This window comes from Penicillium antarcticum, assembly GCF_028974205.1.
Source record: "Penicillium antarcticum strain IBT 31339 chromosome Unknown utg000008l_segment0_segment0, whole genome shotgun sequence".
Lineage (NCBI taxonomy): Eukaryota > Fungi > Ascomycota > Eurotiomycetes > Eurotiales > Aspergillaceae > Penicillium > Penicillium antarcticum.
The window spans coordinates 229,715-244,944 of NW_026695306.1; the positions used below are offsets into that span (position 1 = coordinate 229,715).

The 15,230-nt window shown below is 50.8% G+C and overlaps 5 protein-coding genes across 5 annotated transcripts; 3 read left to right on the forward strand and 2 right to left on the reverse strand.

Moving 5' to 3' along the window:
• Nucleotides 1-350: 350 nt before the first annotated feature.
• On the forward strand, nucleotides 351-2,344 carry N7508_007628 (WD40 repeat domain-containing protein; the record flags this gene model as incomplete). Its single annotated transcript, XM_058465692.1, has 4 exons — nucleotides 351-677; nucleotides 732-1,223; nucleotides 1,274-2,135; nucleotides 2,193-2,344. The coding sequence occupies 4 exons, from the start codon at nucleotides 351-353 to the stop codon at nucleotides 2,342-2,344; spliced, it is 1,833 nt and encodes a 610-aa protein (XP_058317020.1).
• Nucleotides 2,345-2,974: 630 nt separating this feature from the next.
• On the reverse strand, nucleotides 2,975-4,515 carry N7508_007629 (uncharacterized protein; the record flags this gene model as incomplete). Its single annotated transcript, XM_058465693.1, has 2 exons — nucleotides 2,975-3,412; nucleotides 3,460-4,515. 2 exons carry the CDS (start codon nucleotides 4,513-4,515, stop codon nucleotides 2,975-2,977), a joined length of 1,494 nt encoding a protein of 497 aa, XP_058317021.1.
• Nucleotides 4,516-5,001: 486 nt separating this feature from the next.
• N7508_007630 (TFIIIC subunit 6 family protein) lies at nucleotides 5,002-5,879 on the forward strand (the record flags this gene model as incomplete). Its single annotated transcript, XM_058465694.1, has 2 exons — nucleotides 5,002-5,049; nucleotides 5,100-5,879. 2 exons carry the CDS (start codon nucleotides 5,002-5,004, stop codon nucleotides 5,877-5,879), a joined length of 828 nt encoding a protein of 275 aa, XP_058317022.1.
• Nucleotides 5,880-7,318: 1,439 nt separating this feature from the next.
• N7508_007631 (uncharacterized protein) lies at nucleotides 7,319-7,543 on the reverse strand (the record flags this gene model as incomplete). The annotated part of the gene is made up of 1 exon (XM_058465695.1): nucleotides 7,319-7,543. The coding sequence occupies one exon, from the start codon at nucleotides 7,541-7,543 to the stop codon at nucleotides 7,319-7,321; it is 225 nt and encodes a 74-aa protein (XP_058317023.1).
• Nucleotides 7,544-11,668: 4,125 nt separating this feature from the next.
• Nucleotides 11,669-15,042, forward strand: N7508_007632 (glutamate dehydrogenase (NAD(+)); the record flags this gene model as incomplete). Its single annotated transcript, XM_058465696.1, has 3 exons — nucleotides 11,669-11,963; nucleotides 12,017-14,850; nucleotides 14,908-15,042. 3 exons carry the CDS (start codon nucleotides 11,669-11,671, stop codon nucleotides 15,040-15,042), a joined length of 3,264 nt encoding a protein of 1,087 aa, XP_058317024.1.
• Between the last annotated feature and the right edge of the window lie 188 nt (nucleotides 15,043-15,230).

Here is a 15,230-nt window from a genome sequence, read left to right on the forward strand (position 1 = left end):
GTTTCTTTCTGTATGGATTATCCCAATTAAATTTCCGGAACTACTTATCAAACCTGACCCGTATAGCTCAATTAAGAAAACAGCCAATTAAGAACTAAAAATACAATATCAGTCGACACCTGAAAGTACTCGCATTGTAACTTACTGCAGGCAGCCAAATGGAAGTACATAGACCGCCTGTTATACCGCTCTATTCTGCCACCATTGGAAAAATCAAAGAAGAAAAATATTCTAGCTCCGCCTTAGGATCGCGAACAGCATACAATTGCTTAATTGTATCCAAATATTCTCGCCTGGCCGACCCTGCAAAGACCTGCATTCAAATTGCAGTACTTTGCATACCAGCCACCATGCCTAAAACAGGGCTGAAGGAAAAGACCAAGCGGTCGACCAAGCAGGCTTCGCTCGAGACAGCCAAGTTCCGCCCGGAAGATTCAGATGTCGACATGAATGACGAAACAAGCTCTGATGAGGAGAGTGAGGCTGAGAAGGATGAGGCCGAGAAGAAGCTTGAGCGCATGCTCTTCGGTGACGATGAGGGGTTCATGGGTGCATTGAAGAACCAACAAGCCCGTGAGGCCGGCATGGCTCTTACTCTGCACAGCGACGATGAAAGTGGAGCCGATGAAGATGCTGAAGAAGACCAAGAAGCCATTGATGGAATGGCCGACTCAGACGTATGCGATTGTTCCGCTTTACCAAAGCTTTAAACTAACATCTGTTTGATCTAGCTTTTCTTCCTTGACTCCGGTGCCCCCGCCACCACAGATATCACTCCCTCCGAAACCTCTGATGCCGAAGAAGAGGATGAAGAAGAAGCCGAGGCCGCCGTGTGGTACGACAGTGACGACGACCGCCTCGCCGTATCGCTAGCAAGCCAGGCCCGCCTGCGCAAACTGCGCACCACCGAATCGGAAGATGTAGTCAGCGGCAAGGAATACATTCGACGCCTGCGCAGACAGTTCCAGCAACTGCACCCCACACCCGAGTGGGCTACCCCCGAGCTCGCATCGAAGCGCCGCAAAACCGACTCAGACCCGGAAAGCGATATGGAGTCGGACGATGACAACGAGCAGCTGTCTACGCAGCCCTTGGCCAAGATCCTCCAGAATGCCTCCGACCTAACCCGCATAGAAGACAGTGCAAAGTCAGGCAGCAAGCGCAAGTTGCGCCAGGAGGTCCTGGACATCCAGAGACTGAAGGACGTCGGCAAAGCGCAACCAGTAAGCACCTCAACCTCAAACCAACCACCAGATAAGCTAACATAAACCAGTCCTCCGTCGACTCTTTGACCTTCCACCCTCACTACCCCCTCTTGCTCTCCTCCGGACCAGCCTCAACCCTCTTCCTGCACCACATCTCCCCCTCCGCACCCGCACCAAACCCCCTCCTAACCTCCCTGCACATCAAGCGCACACCAATCCACACATCAGCCTTCGCCCCACCAACAGGCAACAAGATCTTTGCCTCTGGTCGTCGCCGCTACTTCCACATCTGGGATCTGGACACAGGAAAAGTGGACAAAGTAAATGGCTCCTCAGACCGCAAAAACGAACAAAAATCTATGGAACGTTTCAAGCTCTCGCCCTGCGGCCGGTACATCGGCCTAGTCGGCACATCCCGCAAAGGAGGCGGCCTAATCAATATCCTCGACGCAAACACAGCGCAATGGACCGCACAAGTACGGGTCGACGGCCGCGGCGGCGTAGCTGATTTCGCCTGGTGGTCCGACGGCGAGGGAATGACAGTAGCAAGCAAGAATGGAGAAGTATCAGAATGGGACGGACGACTCGGCCGGGTCGTCGCGCGCTGGGTTGACGCCGGTGCAGTGGGCACAACAGTATTGGCGCTGGGCGGACGATCAGGCCGTACCCATTTTGGCGGTGATCGCTGGGTCGCGATTGGGTCCTCTAGTGGTATTGTCAATATCTACGATCGACGCGAATGGGCCGCGGCGTATGCCAATGCTTCTGCTGCGGAGCGTGAGGATGCCGCTCAGGTTGGAATCCCGCGTGCGCCTATGCCTACGCGTGTTTTGGATCAGCTTACTACGCCAATCAGCCATCTTGTTTTTGCGCCAGATGGGCAGATGATGGCTATGGGTAGTCGGTGGAAGCGTGATGCTCTTAGACTTGGTATGTTTCTGTTATCTTCGTTTCGATTGATTGATTGGCTTGCTAACTGGTTTTCAGTTCACCTTCCTACTTGCACCGTTTACCGTAATTGGCCTACTTCTAACACGCCTCTTGGTCGGATTTCCTCTGTGGCTATCTCGCCTAACGGAGAACAGCTGGCTGTTGCTAATGAGCAGGGCAATATCCGTATGTGGGAGATTCGGGGGTAGAGTTTACATGTGTATGTAATCTAAAATATAAGTTCAAGTTTTGTCATTATCCGTGGTGCTTGCGTCATTGTAGATTGAGCTACTTTCCAAGTATGAGTTAGGGCTGATATATAGTGTCGAACATCCTCGGTTTGAACATGATTCAGAATAGTACCTTGATTGACTTGAAATACAATAAAGATCAAGACTTTGTAGCAAGGAAGACGAACACATATCTGAAATTGCTGATGACTGTCTAGCAAAGGTGAAAAAACACGCAACGCCAAATAAAACCCGAAGAAAAAAGACCAAGCAAGGGAATCTGGGAATGGAGATGAAAGATCAAAAGGAAAGCCAGTAACACGCCACATCACATGCAAGTCGTGTTGAAATCAGATCAAGAGTCATGGTATCGTTCGTAAGGAGAAGTCTATACTGTTGGCCTTTGGTCAAGGGGCTCAGTAACATAAAGGGGGTATATAGGGGAGATGTAAAGAAGCAGAGAAACATGACGAGTGAAGAGTGAGAGATATCTAGCAGAAGAATCTCCAGTAGATCTAGGCTGGATATAGATGAGTGAGTTGTAAGGGTATGGTTCAAGTGTAGGTGATGGAATAACGTGCCATTGATAGCTGGACCATTCATCAATAATCAGTCTCCTGGCCCGCTAGACCCCCAGCGCTGTGGACGCTTTCCCTGTTCGACGTAGTTCTTGATAATGCAGGGAGCGCGATCAGGGCCTTGGCAAACCTTATGGCGGTTGAGATGCTTGAACCGGGGCCCTGTCGGGCCATTGACATAGTGATATTGGCCAGCAAATCGATATTGGCGGGGGTCACTTAAGTGATAAAACTTATCACCCCAGTGGCCTTTGAAATAGAACCATTCTGTCGGAGCAGAGGGACTGAAGGTAGAGGCTCGCAGATTATCTTCGTCGAAATCATAAGTGTAGGCATGTGAATTGAGTAGAGGATCCCATAGTGGGCCGCGGTCTGTCACATCGTGGAGGAGGCCCCAGGGTAGAATGTACTCATGTACCCCGGTCGTGGCATACATAGCGTGACTGCCCTCGGCGGAGTAAATGACCGGCTGCAAGGGATGTTAGGTTTATATGGATAAATACCCGTGATACTTACTCGTTGCCCGATCTTTTCCACTGCTTCATAGCTATATGCTTCTCCGCCTTGGTGAGCACTGAAGAAGAGGGATTTTGGTTTGCCATTGTAGAATCGGACCAGGCAATGTTCCCAATCGCCGACGTGGTTCCCAAAGCGCACATTGGCGACGGTGTTGCCGAGGTTGAAACTGTAGAAGTAGAACCAGAAGGCATCGATGATCCCATTGCCTTTGTCCATCACGACCAGGATTGCAGGGGCATCACTTCGACCGCCAGCCCCCTCATCCCGGATCTCCTTGCCGCCGTATCGTTTGCGAAGCTCCTCCTTGAATATGCGCTGCGCTTCGTGGTGCTGATCTGGGGTATCATCCGTCGGAATCGTGCCCGGTTGAGTGAAATCGTACCACTGGGCACGATCTTCCTTGGTATCACCAGGGATGTCCCCGTCCACCCGTCCATCCCAATCGGACCACGATTCCTGTTTGCCTCCCCCCTGGGGTATATTTCTCTCGCCCTCCAACCACGGCGGCCGACTCTGCACATCATCATTGCTGGTCAAGTAGACCGGCCAGCCCTTTTCCCACTGATTCAGATCATCCAAGTTGCTGAGAGTAGGATGATCCCAATGGGCATGAATGGGAGTATAATTGAGCGAGGGAGTGGTGTGATGCAGATGCTCAGCAATATCGCCAGGCCAAAACTGCTCGCCAGAATAAAGATGCACGAGTGGGGCGTAGTGGAAAACAAAGTCGGGGATCTGCCGAGCCCGCAGTTCAGCGTCCCCGCGCCAAAATGACCGCCAGCGATCAGACTTCGAGTCCGTCCAGCCTGCAGGATCGCGCTGTCCAAATGTGCCCTTGGCAATTTGTAGATGTGCCGCGCCGCACACACCCAGCCATCGACATGCCTTGCGGTCGAACCAGGACTGTGAACTCGCAATCCAGTGCTGCTCGTCCCGGTCTTCCGCATACCACACAAACGCCGCAGGTCTAGTGATATGGGCTATGCTGTTGATGGAGACATAGGCGATCAGGGTGAGGAGCAGGGCAATAATTGCCTTGGCCTTCCGGGTCATCTGCTGGATTGAGCCGACATAAGACTGTGGCCGTCAACAAGTTAAGATCGAGGCCAAGGGCTCAATGGTGGGGAAATCAGAGAAGGGCAGGGCACACTATATAAAGAGCAAAACTAAGCACACCAAAGAGAAAAACTTAGACAGTCAAAGGGTCCAGAACAGCAGACCGGGAACGTGCGGAAATACAAAAGGCAATAGGCCCGCGACTGCATATGCTTATCCGCCCAAAGCCGGTGGGTTTCAATGCGAGTGGGTTGAGAGCCATAAGGCTGAAATATGCGAACTCCTTGGTATTTGTCTCTACGAGGCGATTATTTGAGGGACAGCCCTACTGCAAACAGAAGCAATTGGCATGTATTTCTTACATTTGCCACATCACTGACTTGGTTATTTATTGACAGGCCAGGGGAGTTCTCACCGCTTGCAGCTGACTCCGATCTTATCTCCGTCCACGGGGTTTGGCAATCATTCATCCCTTCCTTCATCATGGACTCGGATTCAGAATATGAGTATGAGTATGGGACTGAGACAGAGGTAATCAATTTCATTTTGTTGTCAAATTACTTGCTTACCCTTCACCACAGTCCTTCTATCTCAACCTGGACTTGACCTCCCACCACGGCGCATTACGACCACCTCGCCGTCGCGACAAATCCTCCGCCGCGAATACAGACGACAATGGCTTTAGCAACCAAGAAGCCTTTACCCCGATCGACACTACCGAGAGGGGTGTCCTCCCAGATGAGCGAATCCAGATTCTCGGTCTGCACACGTGCAACCCAGTGGTATCGTACTACAACCAAATCTTCAGCTGCTCCTGGGCGGACCAGATCGGCACCGAACTAGTCTTCGCCAACCCCGACACAGACCCTGATATGGATAGCCACCCCACAGAGCCGTTGCACCGTGGACCCTCCTACGAGCTTATCGCCGCCAACAGCGCAAAGATCATCGGTCGCAAAGCCACACTTATCACAAGCTCCAAGGGAACGGACCCAAACCTAAACCTGGCTACATCTGCAGAGGCGTCCTCTCAGGGTCCAGCATCCCAAGGCGTGCCCCGACGAGCCGCACCGACGCACCAGACACACTTTATTCAACGACTGCAGGAGATCAAGTCGGCCAAGGGAGAGTCGGATCCTGTCCGTACGGTCATGAGTCAAAAGCGCAACGTGAACATTGGCGACCGGGTGAGTGGCTGGGCTCGTACCGAAGCGCAGATGGCTGAGATTGACCGACTCAACCAACGTGCTCTCCAGGGAGACCCAGAGGCTCAGGCGACCCTGGAGCAGCTGATCCAGGAACTTAACGCGTCTGAGAGTTCTGAATCAGATGGGTCTGGTGATGAGAGCTCTGCATCTTGAGCGCAGATCGACTTTAAGCGAACAGATCTAGACTCTGTCTAGATCGATATCAAGAGACAATACAGAGTATTGTCACGGGTGTTGTCGCTGAAACTGAACAACAGCTCGGCTCCTCGGGGGTGACCGTCTGACCCGATATTCCAAGCATTCGTCCCACGGAAGCCCGGCGTGGAGCACGTCAACCTTACTCCGTCCACGGATATCGGTTATCCTTGATATCCACGCTATGATTTCATAGCCCGTAGAGAATTGCCGGTGAACCGAGGGCACTAACTCGAAAGAGAGATATGCTCCATCTTCAAACGTACGGAGTTCGGAGTAGAGCGGTTCACCAAAGAATAAAGAGACATCAACATCCATCAAGAGCAATCTACAAGAATAACACATTTACATTAAATCTCCAGGTGCTGTGTATCATGCAAGCGCAGGTACCCCGATGCCGAGAACTCCCTACAGACCCCACAACCACGCGAACAGTGCTGGACCCTGTCAACTTAGCATGTTAGCTCTTGTAGCTTCCCGACTAAAATCGTAACAATGAACTCATACCCCCTATAGCCGACCGGTAACGTCATGCCTAACTCAATGCATGGTTACTATCCCTGATCTCGTCTATAATCCCCGATGAAGGCAAACACTATCCCACCCTCGAGTCCGATACACTCTCTGTTTGTTCCAATCATGTTTTTCTCTCTTTCTTTCTTAGAGGTTATTCTCCCGAAACGAGCTCTTGTAGACTTGTTGCGTTCCTTGAAGATGTGACGTCGTGATCGACGCAATCCTCACACGAGTAGATCTCGTTGTTGGGTTTAGGGAAGGTCATTCGTTCTGTACAAACGATGGAGTAGAGGTACTTGTATATGGTACTTTGGGTGTACGTAATACTTGACATCGGTGCAGGTGGTATGCAGCAGGGGGCCTGAGTATGTGTGCTTTGTGTGTCAGATTGCTGTCAGATTACATTAAGTGTTCAGGATAAAGACTAAGTCACCCTACAGCGTAGAAAGAGAATCTTACTGGGATTACAGACAGAAGAGTAAATATAATAATATTCCAATTATGATAATACGTAGAGAGTATCAACTATTCCATTTCAAAGAAACCCGGGGGATTCAGATAAACACCAGAGACTCCCCAGACTTTTTGAATTCCCCAGCCATAGAGAAAGATAAACCAGGGAGATAAATGTTCACGCCGCCATGCACTCGCTAAATCCAACCGGCGACATAAACAAAGACAACACAAAATCAGAAAAAGACATAGGCTAAAGACATCGCACATGTCAAGGACATGAAATGAAACAAGTCAACATCGAGACTTCACTGCATAATATATAACAGCATTCGACACCAACGAACGACCAAAAACAAGTAGAAAGATGTTGATACAAACCCCAAACCCGAGAACAGCAACAACAGTAAGAGAGAGGAGAATGATATCTACTCCAGACTCAAACTGGGAATATCGGCAAAAGACCCTTTCTTACTCCCCTTGGCAAAAGCGACAGGCGAAGGAGGAGGTGCAGGAGGCATACCGTCCACGAGGGTGGAGCGGGTCTTTTCTGGCTTTTGGCTTGAGGCTGTCATCATAGCGCGGGAGATATCTTGCGGGAAGAAAGCTGGAGGCATGACGGGAGTAGCGGTTTTGGTTGAGACGGAGGCCATGGTATTGTTTTGGAAATGTTAAGAGGTGTGGTGAGGTGTGGTGAGGTGTGGATATGAGGATAGATATCTTGTAGAGAGGTGGGTTTGGATGGTGGTGTAAGGTAGGAGTAATAAATTGTCCGTCGAGAGCAGGTGGATGATTAAATATAAAGCCGGACCGAGCCAACAGCACTTTTATACAGAAGGTATAGTATGTAGAGTTGAAAAACCGATATGCCGGGCGTGATGGTAAAGCGTGACCGAACAACCTCGGTAGAAAGTGTGGCAGAAGCTTGACGTAGAGTAGATCTTTGCGGGTATGAGCTGGATTCACGAGATCGAATTAGCATCTGATGTGATATGTACAGCTTTTGTACTTGTCTGGCATATGCTTCGTGTTTGGAGGCAAAAGTTCCGAACTTGCCCGAGCAGGACCCGATTCTCGGTGGATCGGATCGGAGGCGATGTGTGTGGGTATGGGTGAATGGAGATGGAGTAGGAGATGCTTACTCACGTGGAATTAGAATTGATCTCGGATTGATTTGGGTGGGAAAGTGAATGGGTGTTTGTGTTGGTGTGAAGTATGTGGATAGTGAAGCTGTATAGACCGTGGTATAGACGTATAGCGTATAGACTGACTTGGACAAGTCGATAGTTTGGTGAAAATAATAAACGGAAGATGAAATTGAGAAAAGAGAGGACCGGGTAGTTATATCTTCAGGAGAGTATATAAATAAGACAAAAAAGCCAGTGTGGAGGTACATGCCTGGGGAAGTATCCAGTACATACCTGGGGCCAGACCCATGGCCTCGTAGATCTTCCCGCCAAGCCCAATCGCCTCATTCTAAATCTCCCACAGGACCCAATAATTCATGAAAGTAGGGGAACATTCTCCATCGGAATTGCGGGAGCCCAACCCGGAGCCTGTCGGGGAGAAAAGGGGTCTGACGCGTTAGTGTGGGGATTGGGCTAGGGATCAAATCGATTCACTACATTTACAGCTTACTTTAGCCGGCTGAAGCGGCAAGGTATTGGAACTAGGAGAACTAGCAAGCAATATGTCTTGGGTATTCCTTTCTTCTAGTGCTTCTACTCCGTTGTTAGTGCTTCTATGGAAACCCGGGGTCAACCTCGGCATGGATACGGCGATCTTTTCTCGAACAAATGGAGGCCCGGCAACCAGTCTGTCGGATACACTTCCCCATCTGTTGCGGTGTAGAGAAGTGGCGAGAGTTTTTTCGTCTGCAATACTCTCTTCCGCGGTATCAACCCGTCTTTACCCACCGCTGTTTCGGATTAATTTTTTGAAACCGAAAACCGGGAGATGCGCGATGATCCAGTCGATCGTCCCGAAAATTGAGATAGTCGGATACAGATCATTCGTTTAAAAGGGTGATACTATACCCTATACAAGTCGAAGTATACGGAGTACGGAAAACACGCTCCACCCGGGCACACACACACACACACACACACACACACACACGTTCGATGACTATTGTAGAAATTGATATAGTAACACAGCAGACGCCACGAATCAAACACAGGATTAGCCATACTGTACTCTGGTATCCCATCACAAGCAGAAGTGGGACGCCAGGGGCCGAAACAGTCTGGGGCGCATATATTCTTTGAAAGGACAGGGATAAAGAGTCCGGGGATTAACTTTTGCCAATGTTTCCTTTCTGTATTCCCTTGATCGTCCTTGATAATATTCAATATTCAGGGGCGCCCTTAGCGAAAGCGATACATACGTTAAGCGAACTCTCAAACAAAGACAAAAGTACCCCAACCCACCTGCAAATGCAAGCGCTGGAGGCTGATCGACAAGTAGAGTCTGAAAAACTCCACCATTCTTCCCCCGGATTCAAGGGGTATATATGGATAGACTCCTCTATTATTCCCTATGCACTCTGCCACCTACGTAGGAGGATCCGGGGGGAAGGGGGGACTCCATTCCTTCGATAACAACGTTACCATCTACAGTTCCAGTTTGTTGGGGCGCATACCTCGGGAATGGCCCCTTTGCTTCCACTTCCAATTCTGGATTATTGATACTGCATGGTAGTACCTATGCATTTGGATGTATGCGTACGCCACTACTGAAATACAAATCAAGCACAAAGATAGATCCAAAGATAAAGAAAATATTCTAATGTTGGGCCCGGGGCACTCGATTACCTCGCGCATGACTCTCTGACTTGTCTTCTACACCGCTCGTTTCAGCAATCTGGGGAGAAGTGAGAAGGGGAAAAGTGGTGAGTTGTCTTATGTCTCTATGCCCATGTGGCGCCAACTGGCTGGTGGATTCGTCAGGTACACGAATGTACAACACAGCATCCATGCATGATTATCAATGCTGACCATGTACCGGTACTTGGTAATTGTTTGCTGTAGAGGTAAGTGATCCCAACGGTTAACTTCGATCGTGCCTGGTTTGGGTGCATAATGTGATTGCATGGGTTTGCTGCATCCTGCACGGAATTTCTGGGTTTCGTGTTAGGTTGAGACAGATAACAGGACTGGACTTGGGGTTGTTCATGGGTACGTGGACTGGTACTACCCCTACCCTCCACGCCCGGACTGCGATCGAGCGCAGGGCTGGTCGATGTAGGGGATACTTGTGGGATCGAGACCCGATGATCAAGGGCTGTGTTGGGGACCTCGGGAGGGTGTCCGATCTACCATCTGCAGATTGTGGTTGATGTGCTTCTGCACTTGTGGTTGCACATGTGCTGTAGATGTTACAGTTTTAGCTGATAGCTGATAGCTGATTCTGCTTGTGTACCCAAGATGATTTCAGGAACAGCCTCGCAAGCTGAGGTGCTGAAGATTTTATTTGTCCAACGTATACAGTAGATTGTGCTTGGATCGGGATTGGCCCAGATCCTGCGATCCTATCTCAAGTATCGAGTACTCCTAGCGCTCCCGATGATGTCGAGATATCCCATACTTGTGTTTGTGTAGATAGAGATCCAAGTCGGGATGTCTTTCCTAAAGAGGGCAACGAGACCAACATATTGGCCTGAACCCTTAGGCTGCAAGTAACCTCAGGCCCAAGTCACGGGAGTGATTACCTCATCTCGGATGCATCTGCCAATCGCACGCCCGCCGAGAGTCCGCAATCACGTAAAGCCCCGCCGGATAACTTGGATTGCGTGAAAAATGTGCAATTCACGTTGGAGATAGACTCCGTATATTGGGCCAGATGCGCTATTTCTAGCGAATAACATTGCGTGACCATCAAAACGTGCAGGGCTTGGATCTCAAGGGCAGGGCCATGCCGGTTCAATACCCCGCAAGTCGACGATCCAGGTACCAGAGCCCCTCCGGTTGGAGATTTTCTTCTGTCACCGGCCCGGTGATAGGGCCAGACTGGAAAGTCTTGGTAATAGTTGAGCATACCCCAAGGCGAGAATCCCCCGGACTGGACATTTCAACCAGTGAGAGGCAAAGCGAGAATCCGGGGATTGATCAATAACCTTGTGAAATGAGGCATTTAGGATACATTGTACGTGATATTGAAAGTCTGAGGCAATTGAGTGGATTTATGACACATTGCATTCCACGATATTCCAAGAACATCATAGTATGTGCTTTGACGAGGCGACTGCTTTGTATAGAACACTCAGGTGATCTGGCTTGGACTCTAATTTTCAGTGTCACCTGCCCGGTTGCCCCTGTAGAAGCAACTAAAATCTCAGCCACGTTCCAGAATTGAGGCAATTGTTTCGGCCCGCATGACGCATTGCTATCTTGTTCGGCTCGGAGGGCATTTGGCTTCCAATGAGAGTGGCGTATGTCGCCGGGCTTTAGTCAAGTTGAGTGGAGCAGAAGTCGAGACGCTGGTTGAACCGCCTAGCGTCGGTGATGACAGAGTGGACCGAGTAAGAATAGCAGAATCAAGTTTGACTATAAAAAGATCAGGGTTCCCCGGATTTTCTTCAAATCATCATTTCAGTTTCTGTCTTCCATGGCGACAGTCGATTCTCAGTAAGTAAAGTTGTTGAAGGGTCGGAGTGTCGTCCCTTGCTTCAATCCTTATCTCCAGAGATAACCACATGCCCCACGTGAGCTCTTTACTAACTCTTTACTTCTACTAGACTTCTTCGTCTTTACTTTACATGTTAAGAGATCACTCTCAGCATGTCTTCTCCTATTTCTACCCCACAATCTGAAGCTGGTTTGCCCTCGCGGCCCCTTCCTCAGGCTTTTGTTAGCCAAGATGGAAGCTCCGGCGCCGGCACTCCCATTGGTTTCCAGCGCTACCCTCCTCACAACAAGCACTTGGACCACGCCGTTGGAAATTCTCTGCGTCAGCCATCACCACAGCCTACCCACCTCGGTATTCCCGGTACCCCTCAGCACCGTGTGCTGTCTGAAGAGGACCCGGGCTACATTGCCGCTACCTTCGAGGGCAAGCAGAAGCAGATGGAACAAGGTCAGTAGAAATACTCAAGTTGATTGCAAACGAATATAGCTAATTCCGAGTAGTCATGCTTCAATTGGAAGAGAAGGGTTTCTTCCCCAGTGACTTCATCGAGTCCGAAACTACCTGGTTCTACAACAAGCTTGGCATCGACGATACCTACTTCCAGACCGAAACCGTGCCTGCCATTGTGACCCAAATCCTCTCCCTCTACGCCGCCAAGGTGGCTGCCTATGCTCGGGATGATAGACAGCTGGAGATCCGTCTGGACAAGGAGGCCGAGGACCACGCTGTGTACATTGATACCAGCCGGCCCGGTATCTCCACCGTTGATGGCCCTCGTTACGAGCAGCGCATCGACGAGAAGTACGTCAACCACTCTAAGGGTGCCAACAGCTACCGTGTCGAGACGTTCCGTTCGCCCAGCACTCTTCCTGGCAATGACGGCCAACAGCTGCGCTGCTACTTCGTCTACAAGTGTCAGTTTGTGAACCCTAACCCTTCACCAAATGAGACCGACATCGAGATCATTGGTGAGAAGCGGTTCCTGCAAAAGGCCACCCCCAACACCAAGGCGGTTTACCAGGAGATCATCACTACGGCTGTCGGCCGGTCCGGACCCGTCATCGAGATGTTCGAGATCGAGGGCAGCCGCGAGAAGCGTCTGGTCATTGCCTACCGCCAGGGTTCCGCCATGGGTCTCTTCAGTGCTCTCTCGGATCTGTACCACTACTACCGCTTGACTAGCTCCCGGAAGTACCTGGAGAACTTCTCCAACGGTATCACCGTTATCTCGCTGTACCTCCGACCCTCAGCCGACTCTGGTGTCTCGGCCAAGTTCCCTCCCATCGAGGCCGCCATCCGCCAGATTATGAAGGAGGTCTCCCTTCTTTACTGTATTCCCCAGAACCGCTTCCAGGGTCACTTTGCTACGGGCCGGCTCAGCTTGCAAGAGACTATCTACGCTCACTCCGCGTGGGTCTTTGTGCAGCAGTTCCTCAACCGTCTGGGATCAGAGTACACTTCGTTGTCTGCTCTTCTGGATAACAACAACAGTGTTCATGCAGAACTTCTGTCGAAGATCAAGAAGCGTCTTCGTACCGAGACTTTCACTGCCGACTACATTTTCGAGATCATTAACAAATACCCCGAGCTCATCCACAAGCTCTACCTTGACTTTGCCAACACTCACTACGTTCAGACCCAGGGCCCTACTGGCGATGACTTCCTTCCTACCCTCAGTTACCTCCGTCTTCAGGTTGACGAGGTCCTTGATGGTGCCAAGCTCAAGCAGCTGATCCGCGGCACTGCTGTCAACGAGCACGACGAGATGGTTATGAACTCTTTCCGCGTGTTCAACTCCTCTATTCTCAAGACCAACTTCTTCACCCCCACCAAGGTGGCCCTCAGTTTCCGCTTGAAGCCGGACTTCTTGCCTGAACACGAATACCCCCAGCCCCTGTACGGTATGTTCTTGGTCATCAGCTCCGAGTTCCGCGGTTTCCACCTGCGCTTCCGTGATATTGCTCGTGGTGGTATTCGTATCGTCAAGAGTCGGAATGGTGAAGCATACAACATCAACGCCCGCTCGCTGTTCGACGAGAACTACAACTTGGCCAACACCCAGCAGCGCAAGAACAAGGACATCCCCGAAGGCGGTGCTAAGGGTGTCATCCTCTTGGACGCTGACCACCAAGACAAGGCGCGGGTTGCCTTCGAGAAGTACATCGACAGTATTCTTGATTTGCTCCTGCCCCCTGTTAGCCCCGGTATCAAGGACCCCATCGTTGACTTGCACGGAAAGGATGAAATCCTCTTCATGGGTCCCGATGAGAACACTGCCGAGCTCGTCAACTGGGCTACCGAGCACGCTCGCAACCGTGGCGCTCCTTGGTGGAAGTCGTTCTTCACTGGCAAGAGCCCCAAGCTGGGCGGAATTCCCCACGACACCTACGGCATGACCACCCTATCGGTCCGCCAGTATGTCCTTGGTATCTACCGCAAGCTCAACATCGACCCTGCCACTATGCTCAAGCTGCAGACTGGTGGTCCCGATGGTGATCTTGGATCCAACGAGATTCTGCTCTCCAACGAGAAGTACGCCGCTATCGTCGACGGCGCTGGTGTCATCTATGATCCCAACGGTCTGAACCACGAGGAGCTTCTCCGTCTGGCCAAGAAGCGCGCCATGATCTCCGAGTTCGACATGACTAAGTTGTCCTCCGATGGTTACCGTGTCCTGGTTGACGAGAAGAACGTCAAGCTCCCCAGCGGCGAGGTTGTCCACAACGGTATGATCTTCCGTAACACATACCACCTCCGCTCGCAGGAGAATTTCGACATGTTCGTGCCTTGCGGTGGCCGTCCCGAGTCCATCGACCTGTCCACCGTCAACAAGCTCATTAAGGACAACAAGTCCATTGTTCCCTTCATCGTCGAAGGTGCCAACCTGTTCATGACCCAGGACGCCAAGCTGCGCCTTGAGAAGGCCGGCTGTATCCTGTACAAGGACGCCTCCGCCAACAAGGGTGGTGTTACCTCATCTTCCCTGGAAGTCCTCGCCTCGCTGTCCTTCAACGACTCCGAGTTCGTCGAGAACATGTGCATCCGCGAGGACGGCACTGTCCCCGATTTCTACCAGGCCTACGTCAAGGAAGTCCAGGAAGTCATCAAGCAAAACGCCGCTCTCGAGTTTGAGGCTATCTGGCGCGAACACGAGCAGACCGGTGTGCTGCGCAGTGTTCTGAGTGACCGTCTCAGTATCGCCATCACCAGGCTCGACGAGGAGCTCCAACAGACCGAGCTCTGGGACAACGTTGCTCTCCGCCGCTCAGTTCTCGGTGATGCTCTGCCCCGTCTGCTTCTTGGTAAGATTGGTCTCGAGACCATCCTGGAGCGCGTAAGTTCCCATTCCCTCTACATTTGACCCCATTGAATGATTACTAACATCTACCAGGTTCCTGAGAACTACCTCCGCGCCATCTTCGGTTCTTACCTGGCCAGCCGCTTCGTCTACGAATACGGCAACCAGCCCAGCCAGTTCTCCTTCTTTGACTTCATGACCAAGCGCCTGGCCCAGATTCAGTCTTAAACCTGAATGTTGGATCTAGAAAACAAAATTCCCCCTATGCCTGTCGTTGATTTTGCGTTTTATTTTTCCACTTTGGATAACTCGTCTCTTGCATGATATATATCTTAATCCGGAACGAAAAGAAGTAATTTGTTCCTTGACGAATGTATGGTTAGAAAAGTTCTGGTGATGTTGTGGTTTGGAGGGTG